Here is a 16779-nt window from a genome sequence, read left to right as displayed (position 1 = left end):
GGGAAGAAAGGTTAGGGGCTCCTATGACTGGTATGGCAGGAAGCCAACCACCCTCCTTTATAGCCCCCTTAATCCTCATTTAAGTGTGGGGGTAGTGAGATCTCAGCAGCAGTTTGGCTGGGGACCAGGATGGGTGCAGGGGGAGGGCTGACAGCAGTCTCCACTCAGGTATATGTAAATGATTATGGACTTGCCCCCTGAGCACTTTTATCCTCCAGGGCCTCCCTGACATGTAGGGATAAAGTTGTGGTCCACTTAAACCACATCCAGTGTTTCCTGTCCTCCTTCTGGCATAGCCGGACAATGAGGAATGAGGCCTTGATTAAACATCTATCTAGCTATGGTATCTGATCACCTCACAATCTTGAATGCTGTTGGTCTCACAACACCTCTGCAAGTTAGGGAAGAATTATTATCCCTGTTTACAGAAAGAGAAGTGAGGCACAGAGAGACTAAGAGACTTGCCCCAGGTCACAAAGGAAGTCTTTGGCAGATCAGGGAACTGAATCAGGGTCTCTTAAGTCCCAGGACAACACCCTGACAATCCTTCCTCTCAAGGGTCTCCTCTGAAGGATTCACATATAACAATTTCATCCATACAAAGGCACAATGAGCAACTGGGTAATCCTGCCACACAATAAGATAAAAAGTCAATACAGTTATAATAATAATAATAATAATATATGGAGATATAACTGGAAGGGACCTTGAAAGGTCATTGAGTCCAGCCCCCTGCCTTCACTAGCAGGACCAAGTACTGATTTTTGCCCCAGATCCCTAAATGCCCCCCTCAAGGATTGAACTCACAACCCTGGGTTTAGCAGGCCAATGCTCAAACCACTGAGCTAGTGGGTGTGATCCTGTCAGACCTCCAGGCATGGAAATCTCACAGATTTCCATGGGTGTTCCAAACAGAGAAGGCTTGCAGAATCAGGCTCAGATATTGCCTAATTTTTCCTTCATTATGCATCTCTTTGCACTAGTGGGTTTAAACCAGATCCTTATGGACACATTTTCAAAGCAACAAGCAGGGATACAGAGTTATCCACAGGACTAGTATTAACATCAGAGACTCCTGCATCAAAATCCCCACAAAATGTTTGGAAAATTGACACTTTTAAATCTTTTATAATGCAGTTGTTTGTACTTTCTTTTAAAAAAAATTAAAGAACATTTTAGTCTACATTCCTCGCCTCTCTGATCACTGGTCAAACAGCAAATATGATCAAGAACATTTCACTTAAAATCTCTATTTCTTTTCTCCACAAGTTTCAAAATAGTTCTCTTAAAATTTCATATCATCATCACCCTCTGTTAAGTGCCACCAACACACTCAATACTGTTCAAGACACTGCTAAAATCAATGTCTGCCCTGAGGAACTTTCAAACTACAAGACAGTTGCAGATACAACAAGATACACTGAGAGACCCAGAGCAATTTGACTTCATAAGAACAGACATACTGGGTCAAACCAAAGGTCCATCTAGCCCAGTATCTTGTCTTCCGACAGTGACCAATGCGAAATGCCCCAGAGAGAATGAACAGAACAGGTAATCATCAAGTGATCCATCCCTCGTCACCCATTCCCAGTTTCTGGCAAACAGAGGCCAGGGACACCATTCCTGTCCTTCCAAACGAATAGCCATTAATGGACCTGTCCTCCATGAACTTATCTAGTTCGTGTTTGAACTGTGTTATAGTCTTGGCCTTCACAACATCTTCTGGCAAGGAGTTCCACAGGTTGACTGTGCGTTATGTGAAAAAATACTTCCTTTTGTTTGTTTTAAACCTGTTGCCTATTAATTTCATTTGGTGACCCCAGTCAACAGTGAATTTTCTATCATATCTACTTCAGTACATCTAGTAAGCACAAATGTGCTGAGACACATGCTGTGACAGCTTTAACTCATGTTTTTAAAGTGCTATGATAATACATTTGTTTCTACAAGCACATTGCAGTAAGCACCCTAGTTAAAATTAGAAAACAGTTTTACAAACCCAGCGAGTTTTTAACTTCAGTTTTTTCCATAGCTTTCTAAGATATTTTTTCCTTAGAAGACTACACTTCTTGTCAGCCTGAAAGTCATTTTTTTAAACTTAAAGAAAAAACACATGAAGAGAATTTGCTTAATTTAAATTTTAAAAATATAAAAACACATTTTCCACATTTCAAGTGATTTTTGGACAAACAACTGATTTTTTGGATTGTTGGCAGTTCCAAAAAACTGGAAAAAAAAATTGGTTTGACTCAAATTGAAACCAATGAATAATTTGGCAAATCAAAAAAGTCGGAAAAAAAAAAGTCATTTCAGGTCAAACTAAATGTTTAGTTTCCAGCCCATTTTTAAAATAAAATCAAAGGAAATTAAGGGTAAGAGTCACAAAATGGCCAAAGAGGAAAAGGTGGAGATGCCATCCTCTAGTAACTTGTAATCCAGCCATTAGGACATTCACCTGCATTCAATTTCTCCCTCTGCCTAATGCGGAGAAGAGATTTGAACTTGCATCTCTCACTTTGCAGAAGAGTATCCTAATAACTGGGCCATAGGGTATTCTGGGGCAGGTCTCAATCTCTCCTGTTGCACCTGTTCTACTTTGTATAATTAACTATTAATTGAATGAGGGACCTGAATTTGGGTCTTCTACCTCCCAGGGGAGTGTCCTAGCCACCAGGCTAAAGGGTCACTCTCTCGCTCTCTCTGTGACCCAATGACTATTCAAGTATTTTATACAATATGGAACAACTTCAGCAGGAGAGACTGAGAGAACCCTGCCCTAGAATATCTGAGAGCCCAGCAGTCAGGGCACTCATGCAGTGTGGAGATCCACGTTGAAGGGGGAACTGAACAGAGGTGAATGCGCTAGCCACTAGAATATAGGTTATACAGCAGAGTGGTGAACTAAATCCAGGTTTCTCACATTACTGTGTGCCCCAATTACTGAGCTAACGATACTAAACGAAGGCACCACCACCCAGTCTAAACAATGGGGGAGGGGGGGAAATTGTTCAAAACTATTCAAATTTGTGAGTAGTTCGGGGCAGACAAACTGCATTTCTGGCAAATTACGTATTTCTCTGAAAAATTTCACTGAGCTCTAAGAGTGAGCACTCCATAGAAGCACCACTGCAAAACTTACTGTACATTGAAGAAGGGTGCAACTTGATGGCAGCTTTCTTTTCTCTGAAACAGAATCACCACATTAACTGCATATATTTTGATAATGCAGTGTGTGATTTTAACCATGCCATGTTAATGCTGCATCCACATATTCTGTTTGTTTCAAATTGTATGTTTTGCTTGCAAGGTTCTAGGTAGGATGGCACTTACTATGAACTAGCTCAGACAAAGCTGGTAATAAAAAAAAGGTGCTATTTTGTGTTTTGTGGTTATAACCTTGCACATTCTCAGGAGAGTAGAGTTAAAAAAAATCACTATTTAATAAGATGATAAACAGAGGACATTACAAAGCAAACAAGGATTAATCAAAATAGACAGGGAGGTAGGTTGAAAGTTATTACAGTGGACTTGTGATATATCATAGCTGTGCACAAGACAAACCATGGACCAGTTTTGGGTTGTAACAGCTATAAAACTAGAGATGTTTACATTCTTGCTGAAGTGTCTCTTCTCTCCCCTCTTCACACACGCAAACATGTGGATTACACATCTGGACCAAAGAGCACACTATGGGATGCTTCTTTAGGAAAGCTAGGTCATTCTGTATGATTTTATTTTATTTTTTAAATCTTGCTTACTGGTATATATGTGAGCCTTTTGATAGCATGGTTCCCACTAGGACAGTAGTACCACACAAAATCAACACTGAATTTCCAGGTAACTGGCCTCAGCTTATTATCATAGAATCATAGAATATCAGGGTTGGAAGGGACCTCAGGAGGTCATCTAGTCCAACCCCCTGCTCAAAGCAGGCCCAATCCCCAGATTTTTGCCCCAGATCCCTAAATGGCCCCCTCAAGGACTGACCTGACAACCCTGGGTTTAGCAGGCCAATGCTCAAACCACTGAGCCATACGTCCCGCCCCCAACTAGTAGCTGTCATCGGATTTTAATATGTAGACATTTCAGAGCAGCTTTACTTCAGATCATGCAGAAGAATTTTCTCATGAGAAAATTCACCAATAGTATCGTACTGAAAGCAAAGTAATAGCTCCAGGTGAGGGTGTAGAAAAACAGCCGTTAATCAGCACTGACAGAGAAGCTGGCACAACGATCATGCTGGTTTGGTTTGATTATTGCAGACTACTTAGAAATACACAAATTATATACACAGCACAGAGGAAAACTACAAATCTTACAAATAGATTAATCCCTAATACGAACTCTGCAGTATAATCCATAAATCTAGGACTGCAATATTGTCTAGTTAGCCTGGATTTTAATGGGTTCCGCACAAAGGTAACCTCTTGGAGCAGTCTACCAGGGGAGAAAGAGAAGAAGACGGACAGAAACACAGCTAGAGAGGATGGCAAATTAGCTTTTCTAACCTAATTGAATATACTGTACATCACACGGTAGCTAATCTTAATTAGAGTTGTGTCATTATGGCCACTAGATTTTAGGATTCTGTCTGCCATGTTTGCACAATACATACAATGATGTATTCTAGCTCTACATCAATTTCCTTTTAAAACCAATACTAGGTCCTCTCTTTTTCTGGCAATGATGAAACCCATTAAAAGATAGGCATAGCCTGACATTCCAAGTCTTTTCACAGCCATGCAAACTTCACATTAGTGCTTTGTTTCTCCCCAGCATGATGTGTTCTCTGCAATGACACTATTCCACACATACGCTATAACGTTCACATACAAGATTCTTAACCTGCAAATTTAAAATCAACCAAAAAAAAAAAAAGTAATCAGGATTCAGAACCATGTCTCTAGGTGCAGAAAGAAACTAAAATCTATTTACAGTACACGTACTAAGCTACTGAATATTCAGTTTGATATATTCAGAGCTGGGAAATTCTCTGCTAGTCACACAATATTAGGAGTTTTCATTTAGTCCTGTCCTCTAATATTTTTTAGACTGCCTTTCAAATAAACACTTTGGTTTTTTTCAATTTCCAGGCCAGGAAAAGGGATTAATTTTTTTTTTCCTGCTCCGTGGCTCGCTCATTAAAATAAAAGAAGCCAGGAATAAATGCAGAGGAACACCAAGGTGGGGATGGACTTTATAAAGGAGATTACACAGATAGAAGAAAACTTTGGGAAAACAGGATTTTCATCCCATGGGAAATTTCAACATTTCAAATTTAGTTTCTGTTCTGGATCAGAACAGAGAGCTGAAATATCAACATGTTGTAGAACAAAAATATTCTGAAAAAATCTGAAAATCAGAAATGTTGAAAAAAAAATGTTTTTGACTGAAATGAAAGAAAACATGTCATGGCCTTTGCCACAGAAATTAATTTTTTCATCGTGATTAATCCAGGCCATTTTAAAAATAAAATCAAAGGAAATGAGGGGTAAGATTCACAAAATGGCCAAAGAGGAGAAGGTGGAGATGCCATCCGGTAGTGATTAATCACACTGTTAAACAATAAGAGAATACCATTTATTAAAGTATTTTTTGATGTTAACTACATTTTCAAATATATTGATTTCAATTACAACACAGAATACAAAGTGTACACTGTTCACTTTATATTTATTTTGATTACAAGTATTTGCACTGTAAAAAAACCCAAAAGAAATAGTGTTTTGCAATTCACCTAATACAAGTATTGTAGTACAATCTCTTTAACATGAAAGTTGAACTTACAAATGTAGAATTATGTAGAAAACAAACCTGCATTGAAAAACAAAACAATATAAAATTTTAGAGCCTGCAAGTCCACTCAGTCCTACTACTTCTTCAGTCAATCGGTTAGACAAACGAGTTTGTTTACATTTGCAGGAGATAATGCTACCCGTTTCTTGTTTACAACGTCACCTGACACTGAGAACAGGCATTCTCAGGGCACTGCTGTAGCCAGCATCGCAAGATATTTACGTGCCAGATGCGCTAAATATTCATATGTCCCTTCATGCTTCAACCACTATTCCAGGAGACATGCCTCCATGCTGATGACGGGTTCTGGTCAATAACAATCCAAAGCAGAGTGTACCGACGCATGGTCATTTTCATTACTTGAGTCAGATGCCACCAGCAGAAGGTTGATTTTCTTTTCTGGTGGTTCGGGTTCTGTAGTTTCCGCATCAGAGTGTTGCTCTTTTAAGACTTCTGCAAGACTCCTTCACACCTCATTTCTCTCAGATTTTGGACGGCACTTCAGATTCTTAAAACTTGGGTCGAATGCTGTAGCTAACTTTAGAAATCTCAGCATTGCGTTTTGTGAAATCTGCAGTGAAAGTGTTCTTAAAATGAACATGTGCTGGGTCATCATGCAAGACTACTATAACATGAAATAAATGGCAGAATCTGGGTAAAATAGAGTAGGAGACATATAATTCTCCCCCAAGGAGTACAGTCACAAATTTAATTAACGCATTATTTTTGTAACGAGCGTCATCAGCATGGAAGCATGTCCTCTGGAATGGTGACCAGAGCACGAAGGGGTATACGAACGTTAGCATATCTGGCACGTAAATACCTTGCAAAGCCAGCTACAAAATGCCATGCAAATGCCTGTTCTCACTTTCTGGTGACATTGTAAATAAGAAGAGGGCAGCATTCTCTCCTGTAAATGTAAACAAACTTGTCTGTCTTAGCGATTGTCTGAACAAAATGTAGGACTGAGTGGACTTGTAGGCTCTGAAGTTTTACATTGTTTTGGTTTTGAGTGCAGTTATGTAACAAAAAGAATTCTACATTTGTAAGTTGCACTTCCATGACAAAGAGATTGCACTACAGTACTTGTATGAGGTGAATTGAAAAATACTATTTCTTTTGTTTATCATTCATACAGTGCAAATATTTGTAATAAAAAATAATATACACTTTGATTTCAATTACAACACAGAATACAATCTATCTGAAAATGTAGAAAAATATCAAAATATTTAATAAATTTCAATTGGTATTCTATTGTTTAACAGCGTGATTAAAACTGCGATTAATCACGATTAATTTTTTAAATCACAATTTTTTTTTAATTAATTGTGATTAATTGACAGCCCTAATATGTTCCCATGACAAATTTTGGTTTTGATTAAACTGCATTTTTCAGCCTGAAAACTTTCTGAACAAAAAATGTTGACCAGCTCTAGACACATGTGCCCCACATTCTGACCCTCATGTCCACACACACACACACACACACACACAGGAATATTACTCTTTTTCTGATAAGAGAACTGAGCTAGTGTGTATTCCTTCACAAAACTGAATAAAGTTTAAATCGCCACTTTAATGAGAATCAAAAATTAAGCACATATCTAAGTACACAATTTAGCTGTAGTAGATATATGTTTTCTCCCTTGTTTCCTCTTATACCTCATCCTACTCGCTTCGCTCCGCTCCCTCACAGTTCCCCCCCGCAACAGTCATAAAATCATTTTTGTGAATCTTATGAGTTCATAAGGACTATGTGAACGTGTGGTCCAGCAGCTGCACCTGGCAGCCTCAGGCAGAGCTATCTTCTCCCAGATGGTCGGGTTATGGTCCCAAACAGAGAGGAGTTCTCAAGGGGGCCAGGTTCCTCCATTGTTCAGGTCCACTGGGGATGAAAGTAAGGGAGTTTGGCTAGTTGCCCTATCCCACTGCTGCTCCTGGAAACCTCCTGCTGCATTGTGTTTCCTCTGAGGCTTGATAAGAAATGGTGGGCTCCTGCATCACATCTCCCTGGTGCTCCTTAGCACGATGCGGTCCAGTGCATTACATCCCACGAGGAGGAGAGATAATGGAAGGGATACTCAGATAGAACCTTTGCCCTCATCTCTTGGTGCTTCCCATTTTCCTCCCCACTCCTATCCATTAAGGAATTAAAAAACAGAATTACAGAATCACTAACCTTGTCAGTTCTTCTTGCAGCTGAGCATGATCTGGTGGAAAGAATTTCACCACAAATTTTACGACAACATGCTTAGGTCCTAGCAAAAAGACCAAGGAAAATTCATGAAACATTTGTAACAGTCTGCACAGTCTCATACAGAAATAGACTATTAAGTCTAAAATAATGTGTATTAGTCTGTCTCTCCTGCTAGTATTTTTGACGTTCCTCAGATTAGTCAATAACTTCTATTTAATAGATCATAAAGGAAGCCTAAACACCTTCCCACTAAAGTCTTCTTCTCTACTGCCTTCTCTTTCTTTCCCCGTCTTTTCCCCCACCCTGAATATTGCTGACAATTTTGCGCCCTTAAGCAAACTACCATTTCTGTTAATCCCTTTCTTTCTTTCATCATATATTCCTCATATATTCCTGTCTCCACATCCTCGTGTCCCACCTTGCTGCCACTATCAATAAAGCTGTTACCTCTTGTATTTGAAACAACTTTCTAAAATCTGTCACTATCTGGCCCCTTCAGTGGGCTTTGGAATAAACCCTCCATGTGTGTTTCTATATAAAGTTTAGTTTAAAACCAGAAATGACAAAAGTAAAACACTTTACATACAGAAACATGATCATTATCGTGTTCGGTAGAAATTGACTCAGCATGCTCAATATCAAAGGGATATGATCAATAACTTAAGCAGGCTATATATAAATGTAAATTGATAACATTTAAATTTCATTCTTTCCTCGCTATTGTAACAAATTCTAACACTGATCAAAGGTGTGTTGTGTGAGTGCATAAACATTAGCTATTAAACAAAATATTGGTTGGCTACCAAAGATGAATTTTAATTACCAGACCGTTTGATTTTAAAATATCACTATGAATATAACTTAATAGTACACAATATGTATTATAGGTATATATCTGACGGCAAAAAAATCCAAACAAAATATGAAGTTAATGTTCTAATTGAGAGAGCCCCCTTCATCTAATTCAGGGGTTTACAAACTTCATTGCACCGCGACCCCCTTCTGACAATAAAAATTACTACACAACCCCAGGAGGGCACCGAAGTCTGAGCCTGCCCCAGCTCCACCGCCCCAGGTCGGGGGGCCAAAGCTCCAGCCTCGCAGACCTGGGAGGAGGGCCTGTAACCTGAGCCACGCCACCCATGGACAAAGCCGAAGCCCTTGGGCGGTGGGGCTCGGGCTTTGGGTTCAGTCCCGGGCCCCAGCAAGTCTAAACCAACCCTAGTGACCCCATTAAAACAGGGTCGCGGCCCACTTTGGGGTCCTGACTGACAGTTTGAGAACCGCTGATCTAATTCAACGATTTTGGATGGATACAGTAAATGACAAAGAAAGCACTTACTTCTAATCTGTTTCATAATAGGTTTCAAAAGGTCCAGCCACACCTAAAAAACGAAAGAAAGCATTACAAAATCTGAATAAACTACTGCTAGCATAGTAGTATTCTCCATTATACTATATGAATTATTTTTCCAGACTGCTTACATTCCCGCGGTTATCCACAAAGGCTTTTCTTCCTTCATATAATTAATTCTTCGTCACAAGGAGTTAGATACCTAATGTGATGCCACCGTGCCTCATCCGTAGAAACAATATACATTCAGAAATAGAGGAAAACAGTATCTTCCACAGATTAAGGGGTATATTTCTCCCTCACTTATCCCAGATTTTACATAATTAAAGTGAAACTGTGTCACAGTGTCAGGGGCAGTCAATAAAGGGAAGTTCCTTACCTTACTGTAACTGGAGTTCTTTGAGATGTGTGGTCCCTATCTGTAGTCCCCTAGGGGGTACACATGTGCTCCATGCACCTGAGACTGGAGAATTCTTGCAAGCAGAGTCTGTTGGCCCATGTCTGTGCCCCAGCTCTCCTCATGCACTGCATCGAGGGCATAAGGGGTGCGGCGCGGACTGACCGCTTCACCAGTTCCTTCTTTACTGCATATCAGATCACGATCTGAAGCAGAGGGGAAGAGGGTGGGTAGTGGAATGCAAGTAGAGACCACACATCTCGAAGAATTCCAGGTACAACAAGGTAAGTGACTTCTCTTTCTTCTGGTCCCTGAAAGTATTCTGTTGGTGGTGACTGACAACCAGTACTTAGAGAGGAGGAGGGTGTGAGGACGCAGGAGGTGTTCTGGACCAAGTAATGTCTCATGAATGTGTGGATGGAACTCCACATAGCTGCCTTGCAAATACAAATCAGAGGCATCTCTTGAAGTGATGCTACAGAGGCTGCCTGTGCCTTTATAGAGTGAGACTTTACCCCATGTGGGGGAGGAAGCTATACTAACTGATAGAATAGGATACAGCCAGAGATCCACATGGACATTCTCTGAGAGGATACCGTTTATCCTCATACGTGTTCTGCTAACAGTCTAGGTGATTTTCTGATCTGTTTCCTTCTCTGAAGTAAAATGTCAATGCTCATCTCACGTTGAGGGAATTAAGTCTCTCCGCCTCACTAGGGGGATGGGACTTCGGGAAAAATACAGGTAAGTAAATTGACTGGTTTGCGTGAAATTCTGAAACAGTTTTAGACATTTATTTTGGGGTGTAGTCATAGCAAGACTTTATCCTGATGAAATATAGTGTACGGTGGGTCAACCATTAACACTCCAAGTTCACCTACCCTACTGGCAATGAGGAAGGCAACCTTAATTGACAGTGAGACATGGAACACATAGCTAACAGTTCAAAGAGTGGCTCAGAGAGTATGGAGAGCACTAAATTAAGATCCCAGTCAGGGGCTGGTTTCTTGACTGGCAGAAAGGATCTGATCATGCCCTTCAGAAACCTGGCTGTTACCAGGCAGGTAAAGATCAAGTAACTGTCCATTGGCAGACAATACGCACTAACTGCTGCCAGATGAAAGTGCACTGTGCTAAGAAAGAGGCCTACCACCTTGAGGGTAAGAAGATATTCCAAAATAGCTGAAATATCTTCTGTCTCTGTTGAGACAGAGAACTGCCTCCATTTGGACAGGCAGTATTTTCTAGTGGAGTCCTTCCTGCTACTGTTAATGATGACCTGTATGGCTTCAGAGCAGGAATGTTCTAGGCTTGCTGACAATCCAAATACCAAGCCAAAAAATGAAGAGCATGCGGTCTGGAATGCCTGACCCTGTCACTTTTGTGGGTCAGGAGATCTGCACAAGTCCGAATGCTGATACGTGGACAGGATGACACTTGAAGGAGGCTTGGAAACCAAAATTGTCTGGCTTTGGGTCAGCTGGGAGCAATGAGGATGGCTTGTGCCCTGTCTAGTCAAATTTCTGTAGAACTCGAGGTAGTAAGCAGGATGGGAGGAAAGACATAACCAAAGTGATTGGTCCAAGGTAGGAGGAGTGCATTGGCCCTAGAGTACTGACCTTGGGCTTTCGCTGGAGCAGTTTATTTTCCACTTCCCAAGTGTAGGTTCCCCACTCAGTTAAGGTGTTTACTACAGAATCAGGTAACTCCCACTCAACCAGCCTCAGCAGGCATTTTGTCACTAGTCACGCCAGTGAATTCTGGGTGCCTAGGAGGTATACTGCAAATAGGTTGATGTCACACACACATTAAGGGGCTCTCCATCATGGCAGAGGGGCCCTCACCTCAGAGGGAATTGTTACTATGGTATTCATGCTATGCTTGCTCAGAGCCAAGCTTACAGGCAACGAAGGTGGAGTCTGGCAAATGGTGTTACATAAATACAGGACTCAATATGGTCCAAGAGAGTAAGGCACATCCAAACTGATGTTCAAGGGTTGTGTGTAACCAGGTCTATGAGAGCGCCTATGGCATGAATTCTGTCCCTGGGAAGATAGGGATTGAATTGATTGATTCCTTGATTGAATCCAATATTACTTCTATAAATTCTATGGTCCGTGTTGGAGACAAGGTAGATTTTTACATGTTTACACTGATTTCCAGGGATACTAAAAGGAGCAGCAACAAGCTTAATATTGAGACTTCCAGGCAAGACCTGCCAGTCAGAAGCCAGTTGTCCAAGTATGGGAAGATTGTGGTGTCGCCTTGTCTGAGATAAGCTGCTACTTTTCAGAACACTTCTGTGAAGACTCTGGGAGTTGTAGCTATCCCACACAGGCACATTTTGTACTGACAGTGGTGGGGGCCCACCACAAACCTGAGAGATCGTCTGCAAGAGGGATGAATGTCCACATGAAAGTATATCTTTCATATTGAGAGCTGTAAATCGTGTGCCTTTTTTCTAAGGATGGTATTATGGATGCCAACGTAAACATGCAGAATTTCAGCTTGCAAACAAGAACATTGTGTTGACAAAGGGCAAGAACGGGTCTCCAGCCTCCTTTCTTCTTGGGAACTGAGAAATACTTTGAGTAGAACCCTTTTCCCTGATGTTGAGGGGATACCTGCTGTATTACTCTTCATTGGAGACTGTATCCTCCTGGTGAGGATCAGTCTCGACAACAAGGGAGACTGTGGGTCTGGCAGGATGAAGACATCGTCAGGAGTGGTATAAGTGACCATTACCTTTGGAGGTTGTGATCTGTCACTCCATGCCACTGGAGTCGTAGTAGGTGGTGGTTCCTTATGGAGCTGTGATAGTACTACTAGTGATTTTCTCTGACCTGATGATCTCCGATGGTACTGGTGGTCCCTGATCTTTCAGGTCTCGGTACTTTGGTTTAGATAGTACCACAGTCAATGTCAATTCAAAAGCTGGTACCGAAGAAGCCTTGTTCCTTTGTGTCTTCTGATTATGCCCATGTGACTTAGAATGATCTAAGTCTTTGTGGCCAAGCCGGAAGGCTTGCCTGACCTGGATGAGTCCGAGGAGGGATGTCTTTTCTTAGAGGGTCTAAGAGGGGATCAGCTTTTCTGTTTGCAAAAATACCCCTTACTCTCATGAGGGAGCACAGCCAGAGGGTCCTTCTCTCTGCCCGTCTCGGCTCTGGAGTCAGGCACAGAGCTAGTGGGCATGCACCTTGCCGACTCTGGCCAATGTACAGGTGGGGACTCCCTGGCCTGGTCAGACTGGAGTCTCATGTCAGCAGACCGGGTCATAAGCTGTCATTCCTAGTGGTTGGAATAGAAGTCAGACCTAGTGGTTGAAGTCTGAAAGCCAGAACCTAGGGTCACGACAGTGTCAGAACCAAGACAGAGTCTGAATGACAGAACCCAGAATCAAGACAGAGTTGGAGTCAGAGCCGAGAGTCGGAATCAGATTGCCAGGAGTCAAGGAAGGCAGAAGCAGGGCTGGTTCTTAGGCAGGAGCAAGGCTGGGTCAGGATGGGAATAAGGCTGGGTGCAGGGCAGGATCTGGGCTGGAGCTGTGGAGGAGCAAAGCAGAAGCAGGGCTTGGAGACAGACGAGCACAGGGAAGCAGGGAGTCCGTGGTTGTCTGCATTGAGCAGCCAGTGAGCTACTGGTGCTGCTGGGCTTAAGCTGGCTGACTTCCTCAGCCAATGCGGCAGCGTGGTCCATCGGGCAGCCTAGCTGGCTCGTTATGGTGCCGGGAGGACTGAGCAGGCACAGCTGCAGGGCCTTACTCCTGACATCTCATTACCTGCTCCAGGTGGAGTTTTTGAAGTCGGCGCTCTCGTGCCTACTGCATTTGGCTGGGGAAGGAGCATCTAACACCGCACTTGGAGATATGCACCTGCCCAAGGCAGTAGAGATAGCACTGGTGGTCATCACTGAGTGAAAAGGAGCCGGGACAAGAAACAGTTTTTGAAGCCCAGAATCATGGGCATAAGCCAAATCCTGCACTGGGAGACTGTGAGGGTTCCCTGGGGTGAGGACTCTGAAACTAGCCAACCCTAACAACAAGGAAGAATAATTTAACTTTGAATATATAGATGAAGAGAAAGGAGAAGCTCTAGACATTGAAGGATTCTGATACAGGCCATGCAGCAGTAAGAAAGAACTAGAGAGGCAGTTGATCCACACCACCCCTTATACGCTCAGTGTGGGGCAAAAGGAGAGCTGGGGCACAGGCACAGGCCAATAGATGCTGCCTACAAGCAATTCTCCGGTCTCAAGTGCATGTTGCCCCTGCATACCCTAAAGTGAAATAGGGGCTAGCACTCAAAGACGACTCAGTGTGCCATGGTAAGGGAAAACTGATAAGATCAATTTAAAAGTCTCCCCAGAGTGCCTCTGTAGGGAGCAGAGACAGAAACAGGATGCATCCCTCAGGAGAACACAAGCCAGCTCCTATTGCAAGGATCAGTGGCAATGCAAATCAAGACTATCACCTAGATTAGTCTAAAGAAATGTGGGCAGTGGGGGCTTCTGACATTAATTGGAGAGCAGGAGGCTGGGAAACTCAGAGGAGTGATTAGGAGACAATAATCCTGGTACTGGGGACACTAAATGGGGCATTTCTTCCTCAAGGAGACACCTGTGAAAATATTGAGAGGACTTCCCCATGATAGGGCAACAAACTCTAACACCAACCATTTGGATAAGGTTGGATGAGGGGTTCTGTCTGCACAGCAGTGTGAGGCAGACACACTACTCAAAGTCTGAGAGAAAGGATTTTACTCTCTAGCCATGTAGCATTTTCTCTCTTCTCTGTCAGAAGAGGCCACATCATTGGGCTTTGCAAAGTACTCAGATGCGGTATGTTATGCCATGTCATTTTATTTATTTTGATCTTATTACTCTCTATCTTAATAAATCATATTTTTACTATTGTGTGAGTGTTTCACATAGACTAGCCCTGTGTAAAGTCTTTCTACCTCTAAGAGGAGGTGGTCAACGAAAACAGGGTGTCTAGACCCGAAAACTTCACTCATACTCTAAGGGCTGTTCTACACTGGGGGGAGGGGAAATCGATCTAAGATACGCAAGTTCAGCGAAGTATCTTAGTTCGACTTACCTGGCTGTCCTCACAGGGCAAGTCGACCGCAGCGGCTCCATCGACTCCGCTTACTCCTCCTGCTGAGGTGGAGTACGGGCGTCGATTCGGGGATAGATTTATCGCGTCTAGACGAGAGGCGATAAATCGATCCCCGATAGATCGATTACTACCCACCGATCCGGCGGGTAGTGTAGATGTGGCCTCAGTCAAAAGGACATGGACAGAGGTGCAGTGTGTTGCAAAAGGCTACAGTGGGCAGCAAAACCAGGTAGAGGCCAAACAACCAATGTGAGGTGGAGGAAGTTTGGGAGAAACATCTCAGTCCTCAGTTAATAAATACATGTCTAGAGTTATGGGAGGAATGGTGCACAGTCTTCAAAAGGGGTACGGACCAATCTAAAAGCCATAAAATTTGCCCCAGAGAGCAGATTAATCACATTGTCCTCTCAGGAAAATAATAACAATATATTTTTAATAAGAACACAAAAATTAAAGTTGACCTTGAGCAGTTTTTAATTAGGCAGTGCCTGGGACACCCTCAAAATATCCATATTATAGAATTATAGCCTCAGGAACCACACACACACACTCAAATGCTTCTGTTAAAATTGTTCCCATTACTAATTATTTTCATAGTTATTACAGAGCCAAGCTAGCTCCTTGGAGGCACTATTGTCCTAAGGCCCTATTATTCAAGTACTTATATATTCACAAAAGTTTCCCTTTGAGATGAAATTTCTCATTCTCCTCCAGTTCAAAAGGTGACTCCCCCCACTTTTTTTATGGAAGGTGTGAAGAAAATCTATTTGGTCATTTGTTAGTTACTCAAGCATGGGAAAATGGTGTTTTTTACTTGCTAAAAATCTAGTTCTGACATTCTTTGGCATTCTGATAACTCAGAGTGTTTTGTCTCAGAAGTTACAACTTGGCATGTACACAATCCCTCAGTGAAGAATGCGTGCTTGCCAAGTTTGGAGGAAAAAGAAGACTGAGAAATAACCAAGTCACAAGAGTCTGGGCATTCCGCATTTTATCCAATAGCATATGATTCTGCGCAATTTGTTTTGGGCTAGAGCTAGACTGTAATCTAGTCCTGCATAAGACGAGTTGTATAGTGGTGTCATTGCAGGATCTCTGTATCCAGAGTCCCAATTCCTTCCGCAGTTTCTCTTTGTCATAGGAGAGCAGATAGTTACTACAGAACTGTCCAAGGTGCAGCTTACTGGGGGACAGGAGCAAAACGAAGACTTCACCAATATGGCCAACACTATGCATTCAAAAACCGTGAGTCAGGCCCCTAAAATCATGAAGCAGGACAAAGAAGGAAATTAAAACAAAAATAATTCGGGGGGGTTCTTTTTATTTGACTTCTGGTTTTGCAGCATTTAGGGTTCATGGTTTTAAGCTTTTTGCTGCAACTCTGAGGGACAGAAACATTTTCTTAAATGAAAGCTGAGATTCACAAGTAATAATCTGTAGATTATTATATAATCTACAGCTGTAGATTTGAGGAAAACATCAAATATCAGACTTCTGATAAAATGGAAGAGTTAGCAACGGTGCTTCTCTTGCCAGGGAGAGGTTCAGCTCTGCAGAGTCTGTTCACACCCCAATGTGTGAAGCAGTGATCCATGCAATGTCATCTTTACTCAGGGGTGAAAGTAACTTAAAGAACATACCGGTATGCCGGAGTCCTGAGCGGGGGCATGGCCTCACCCGGAAGAGGCGGGGCCTCAACAGGAAGAGGCGGGGCCTTTAGATCACCCCAGAGCTACCAGCTGCAGAGGCGGCTCGTAGCCCTGGGGCTCAGGGGCGAATTAAAGGGCCCGGGGCTCTGGCCATCGCGGAGCTCTGGGCCCTTTAAATCACCTCAGGATCCCCACAGCAGCTGGCGCCCTGGGCCCTTTAAATCACCGCGGCGGAAGCCGGTCCAGTCCGGCACGGCGTACTGG

General features: G+C 42.5%; 1 protein-coding gene across 5 annotated transcripts in view; it reads right to left on the bottom strand.

Moving 5' to 3' along the window:
- The window catches only part of FARP1 (FERM, ARH/RhoGEF and pleckstrin domain protein 1), a 346392-nt gene that overhangs the window by 114988 nt on the left and 214625 nt on the right, over positions 1-16779 (bottom strand). For all 5 annotated transcript variants that reach the window (XM_054012427.1, XM_054012444.1, XM_054012453.1 and 2 more), the window contains exons 4-5: positions 9339-9381; positions 7979-8057 (exon numbers count right to left, since the gene is read on the bottom strand). In XM_054012427.1, coding sequence (XP_053868402.1) covers positions 7979-8057; positions 9339-9381 — 122 coding nt within the window. The remainder of the gene's footprint in view (positions 1-7978; positions 8058-9338; positions 9382-16779) is intronic.

The sequence above is a fragment of the Malaclemys terrapin genome, chromosome 1 (assembly GCF_027887155.1).
Source record: "Malaclemys terrapin pileata isolate rMalTer1 chromosome 1, rMalTer1.hap1, whole genome shotgun sequence".
Classification (NCBI taxonomy): domain Eukaryota; kingdom Metazoa; phylum Chordata; order Testudines; family Emydidae; genus Malaclemys; species Malaclemys terrapin.
This window is presented reverse-complemented; position numbering and strand designations above follow the sequence as displayed.